This window comes from Theobroma cacao, chromosome 3 (genome assembly GCF_053813885.1).
Source record: "Theobroma cacao isolate CCN51 chromosome 3, ASM5381388v1, whole genome shotgun sequence".
In the NCBI taxonomy this organism is placed as follows: Eukaryota; Viridiplantae; Streptophyta; class Magnoliopsida; order Malvales; family Malvaceae; genus Theobroma; species Theobroma cacao.
The window spans coordinates 43,300,415-43,306,325 of NC_142641.1; the positions used below are offsets into that span (position 1 = coordinate 43,300,415).

Sequence of the window (5,911 nt, forward strand, 5' to 3'; positions counted from 1 at the left end):
ACATTTTCAGAACCTCTCAGATTCTGGGCCATCTCCAAATTCAGCAGATGAAACATCAGATGACCGAGACCACTTGCTTCATTTTGGGTACATTTTACAGGATCAGACGTTTGCCTTAAACAAGTGTGGACCATGTGGTTATCTTTCAAGGAAATCTATAGATGGAGGAATTTGTGTTAGCCATTCAACATTTTAAAACCAGAAAAAACAAACAAACGTAGATTATTATTAAAATTAATGCAAGAAGCCCAAAGTAGTTTCAATTTGTCAATATCAATTACGAATGGGATAAGCTCAAGCAGTCGGGGAGTTGAGTGAACTAGACCTAACTCCCCTTTTACAATTTGTTGTCATTCAATATCTATCAACCGCCCAATCCAGCATAGACACATGCTCTACTTACTCGCCTACAAATGATTGAGGTTCTCTGCTTGGTCCAAAAAGGCTTCAGCTAGTTCTCCACAAAAGACGGCTTTTAAAGGAAGAAGCTAAGGGAAAAGCACATATGCAGATGTCCCGCAACTCGACAAGCTCCAATAACGATAGCTTTAAAACAAAGAAAAGCCAGACTATCAACCAACAGCAACCTTCCACCTCCGGTCCACAACACATCTGCAAACCGGCCACCAATTCAAGCCTATAATACAGAGTACAGACAGTTGTAACAACACAGCCCCATGAAATCAACGAGCTTAATTTCCATGGTAGGGCCCCCTGATGAAGCGGATTTGAGGCTATAAAGTAAAATTGCAGCATATTAAGGACAGAGACCATCTAGTATGCTGCATAAAAGAACAATGTGATTGCAATTTCATTGCACAGTAAAGCATATTCCGAACATGCTTAGCTTTTCCAGCTACAACAACTAGAAATGGACACGGAAACAATAATGATAAGAGTCACGTTATGGTATACCAATCCATTGCTTACTTTGAGCCTCAATCAATCATCTGTCTGCCCCACATCAACTATACAAATCAAAAAGAGGCATTAAACCTGTTTCTATCTAGGTCAGTTATAATACATTCATCTAGGTACAACAGCAATGATGCAACTAACAACTTGCACAACCAAAGTCAGCATTAATCCAGGAAGCCTATGATGTTACAATCAGTCAGCCAGTCAACCAACAGCACACCACCCTATAAGATAAGATTATTGACAAGCAAAGCAGATCTTTGATGAATTATTGAGCTAACCACTTTAGAATTCTATTTCTCTTCTCTAAGTTCCCGGGGAGCAACTTTTCAAAATGGAAGCATCAAAGGAGATATGGTAATCGATAAAGCCAGTAGAAAAGCAAGGGAAATCAATGAAGCATGAAGAAACAATAGTAAACTTGTACCATGTGCAACAAACCTATTCCTTGATTGACCAAATCATTCACTACTTTTTCAACTTTCCTATTTTATTCCTCGTTCTATCTTTTTCGGCCAATCAATCATGTGATAAAATTTATCTCCATAACAAATTACAGACCTTGGAAACACAAGTGGAAGAGGCCTTCCGGACATTTCTCAATATCTGCAAGAGACAGTTCTCTACTTCTCTTGGGATCTGTCGAAACATTTCTTCCCAAAATATATACAGCAAATGGAACAAAGTTAAAATGGATGACCAAGCCCATCTACTAAAAAGTGGGCAACCAGCAGGAGATTCATCAAATGTACCACATTATTTTCACATCAACACCATGGCAAAGCAATAAAATGCACCAAACAGCAGAATGAAACATGTACCTGTAAAAACTCTGGTTGGTTCAATCAGAATCCTACATTTGATTGGAATAAGAAGAGGAAGCTTTTTCCATTTGGACTCAAGTATCCTCTATTCAGAAGTAGAATACATGTACTACCATTTGGAAGGTAAACCACAGTCCTAGATAATTTCAACATAAAAATGCATAGTACAAATTAAAACAACCACTCAGTGCCCAAAAGCAGTTAGTCCATCTTATGTTAAGAATATGAAAACAGCAAAAGCTAACATTTAAATATTCAGTTTCTTTGATGATAAGGGCACCAATCACGCCAACATTTTCTAGGCATCACTGTCCAGAGATCATGATGCATGTAAGATGTATCAGATTCTTTTGAGTATGTGAAAACTCAAAACCCCCCCTCAAAAACAAAGAACAAAAAATAAAAATCCAACGGCTCGGAGAGAAGTATCTCTTAGAACTCACACTCCAAAATACCTAACTTTCATCTAAAGTAATTTCTAAAATCGTGACTCATCTTGTGAATTCTAACATTTTTTCAATTAGTAGTGTCTGAGCATCATAATATGAGAGGTTTCTCATGTCTGAAGGAAAAGTTAACTAAAAACAATAGGACAAAAGCTTAGAAAGACAGAGACAGTAAGCCACCATCCTTGCTGTTTATACTAAGCCTGCATATTATAAACATATTTATCAGACACATCATACTATAGAAGAGAGAGCATTATTGAATGATCCAATGATTTATTAACAAAACTTTGTAGTAATTCCTTCAGCTGATCTATAAACAAGAGTTGACAAACAAATGGCATCAGAGAAACCACATCAGAGAAATGTGATTCTGCCTATGCAAATGGAAATGCCACAAAAATTGAACAATACGCAGGCACACTAATTAAAGGAATATGTTGCAAAACAATAGAGTAATCTCCATCACTTTGTCACTTCTGAACCAAAGAACTATGCTGAAGGCATCTGACATCAGGAGATCAAAAGAGGGTTGACTCTCCAATTCTCAAAGTATGGGCTAGCAAGAGCAAAGCCTAGTGCTTGAAAAGATGGGCTGAGCAACAGAGGGATAGAAATATGTGGCTTAATTGAACTTGAGATAGAACCTTTTTTAGTTTGCCCTTAAAATTGACATTGGCCTGCATTTGCATAGGCCCAATTGGTAGCCCTAGATATAAGTGATTCTTTGCAAGGCAGTGACATCACATTCTCTTGAAAAAGAAAACCTTTACCAAGTTTCTCAGGCCCATGAGTAACTTTACTTAGTCTATTTGCATGGATGAGCTGAAATAAGATTATCAGAAAGTAGTTCGAGAAAAACATAAGAAAAATTGTTCTTAATCAACCATGGATGATTGTCATTGCCTGTTAGTCCAGTAAGATCCAAAGGAACAATTCTAGCAAATATTCATCAGCGAAATAACCAGAGCCAATTGTTATATATGTCAAACAAGTCTGGTATCCACCAGTCACCTAGGATCACACAAATGGGATTAAACTTATTGAAAGAAAAGGAAAACTTAAGGATGGCTAGGAAAAATGACTGTTAATTTCATTTGACACTCCTAGCCTCATATATCTATCATTAAACTCTCTGGGGACAAATCTTCTGATGACAATGATTCATAAATGAGAGTTTCCAAATTAAATAGATAAAGAAAAACCTTAAAGTAGGCATCTGTCATGACTTCATTAAATGAAAGAAATGAGGAAAGTCAAATAATCAGTTAATACAATTGTCAACAACTCAAAAATGGAGAGATCTTCCACTTCATTGCTGAAATTATGGTCATCCAGGATTCATATATCCTTTGCAATTATGAAATGATCTTAGAGACAGCTAATCATGTTTAACTAAATCCCAAGTTACCAAGAAAAGTACAAATTACCATATAAGATATATTTTCCATGCTAACCGCAGGTATTGGAGTAAATACTAGTAGTACAAACCAATTTTAATCCTTACAACCAAACCCATCATGTGGCAAATGATATAGACAGCATAAACGTTTACAACTTGAATCTTGATTTCTAAAGGTTCATACAAAAGCTTTTCTATGAAAAGATGGTCAGTAATTTTAAAGGACCATTGAAACTACAATTCTCTAACCTCAATAAAACACAGGATTATGGATAGCTTGATTACTTACAGAATTTGGCAACCAAACTTCATCCAATTAACAACAAGTTTCTGTTCATAAATAGAATTAGCTTCCCCGTCCAATCAATAACTAAAATACCTTAAAAACGTGATATTGGTAAGAAAAGATGCTAACAAGACATGCTAAAACTCATTGATCAAGCTGACCGGCCAATGTAGCCATTCACCCAACCCGATGCTTAATGCCAGCAACACAAAAATTATTGCACAAACATTTTCTCAAGCTTCTAAATTGTACATCAAAACAAAATTTTGAAGGCAACCCACAATTTGATTATGTAAAATACATTGTTTGAAACTGAATTATCTATAAATTTCACATCAAATATTACAAAGCAAAAAAATTCCTCGTATAAGAAATAAGTACAGATTTTGCAACAATGCTCAACTGCTTACCTTTGAGAATGCTTCCTAAAACCAAAAAACCAAGAACGCAACAATCCCTTCAAGCACCCCAATAATCACCCCAGCCAAAACGTCAAAAAGGAAATGCCTTCCAAGCAAAACCCTTGAAGTGGCTGTCATTATAGCCCAAACCCAGACACCTAATAGAACAAAATCGGCTTCCAATTTAGTCCACTGTTTAATGAAATCCGAAACAAATCCGTCGTCGTTTTGGAGAATAAGGTGGAAGAGAGTAGCTGAAAAAAGAACACGTGAAGCGTGGCCACTTGGGAAAGAGAAGTTGTCGGCGTGAACAACGGGGGACATGTTGGGGTTGTAAGGAGGACGGGTACGGCGGAAGATTAGCTTGATGAGGCCGATTACAGCGAGGTCGAGAAGGAGGCCAAGGATGAAAGGGGTTGATCGAGAGGAAAGGGAAGGAGAAGCGAGAAAGAGGGAGAGGGAAACTGGGAAAGAAAAGCGGAAATCGGCGGAGTATTCGAGGAGGAGGAGGAGGAAAGTTGGGAGGATTGGTTTAAAGAGTGTGTGGAGGAAGTGGGAGACGGTGGTGTCTAGTGTTATGAGCGGGCCGAGGAATGGTTGGGGTGGTTGGGTGGTTGTTTTCGGTGAGCCCATTGACGGTGGCGGCGGCGGCGGTGGCGAAGGCGGGTAAGGGGTTTGGTAGCTGGGGTCTTTGGGGTCAACTTACAAACGAGAAACGACAGTTTACAGTTAAAGAGAATGTTTGACATGCTTACTTCTGATTGGATAAGAAAGTTGAGTGAGTAAATCTGAGTACAACGGTACCGCTTAAGTAATGCTGGGCCTTTTTCGTATTTCTTTTTTAGACATGAGGACAAGACCACTAAGGAAACTGAAGTGGGCTACAATGGCCCCACTAGTGTGCTTTTGGTCTTTTGGGCCACTTAAGAGTTTAACTCATCTCCATTGTATGATGGGCCCATTGCCCTTTACCAATTAGATATATAGGATGGATGAGAGGATTTAAACTTTAAACGGACGGCTTTCATTAGCCCATTAGCTAGGACAAAATAATATAGACATCTCTAAAAGAATTACTCAACGATTAAAATTATGTGAAATTTCTTATCGAAAGTTTTAATATAAATCTTCTGGAATGAGATATATGATATAAAAAGGGTTTATATTTGGTACATTGTCAGGACATCAAATGATGTCATCTCATTAAAAAATAAATTTATCATTTTGAGGGATTCAAAAATAAATATTATTAATTTTCCTTAAAATTTCAAAAAAAAAAAAAAAGATAAACAATTTTTTACCTCCCTCCAACTGTCTTTAACTTATCAAATGAATTGGTTGCACAGGTATGATACCTCCAACATTCTTGTACCACAACAATCAATCGTGGCATTACCAAATCCAAATTGGTTAGGATTTGTATGTAGTGACTGATCTATTTCTTTTGGATTCAAATGTAAACACTCATATGAAAATTGTATGGTTTATTGATTTTATATCTTTCTAAAAGATTGTTATAGTTTTTTAGGGTTTTCAGTTGTTTTTATTTTTACCTTTTCCAATTGTCCTCCATATATTTATTTATTTCATTCAACATATATACTTCAAGGCAAGTCAAAGATAAACAAATCAAG

General features: G+C 36.9%; 1 protein-coding gene across 5 annotated transcripts; it reads right to left on the reverse strand.

The window, feature by feature from the left end:
- Nucleotides 1-254: 254 nt before the first annotated feature.
- On the reverse strand, nucleotides 255-5,045 carry LPPBETA (Phosphatidic acid phosphatase (PAP2) family protein). 5 transcript variants are annotated; one of them, XM_018116694.2, is made up of 2 exons: nucleotides 4,287-5,045; nucleotides 255-612 (listed from the first exon to the last, which is right to left on the reverse strand). In XM_018116694.2, the coding sequence occupies exon 1, from the start codon at nucleotides 4,908-4,910 to the stop codon at nucleotides 4,302-4,304; it is 609 nt and encodes a 202-aa protein (XP_017972183.2). In that variant the 5' UTR covers nucleotides 4,911-5,045; the 3' UTR covers nucleotides 255-612; nucleotides 4,287-4,301. The 5 variants fall into 5 exon arrangements, with proteins under 5 accessions (XP_017972183.2, XP_007039899.3, XP_007039898.3 ...); XM_007039837.3 differs by having other exon boundaries at nucleotides 255-637; XM_007039836.3 differs by having other exon boundaries at nucleotides 255-734.
- Nucleotides 5,046-5,911: the final 866 nt, after the last annotated feature.

Bases quoted from the DNA above. Each gene is read 5' to 3' on its own strand.
- LPPBETA (XM_018116694.2), bottom strand. From the start codon at position 4,910: ATGGGCTCACCGAAAACAACCACCCAACCACCCCAACCATTCCTCGGC.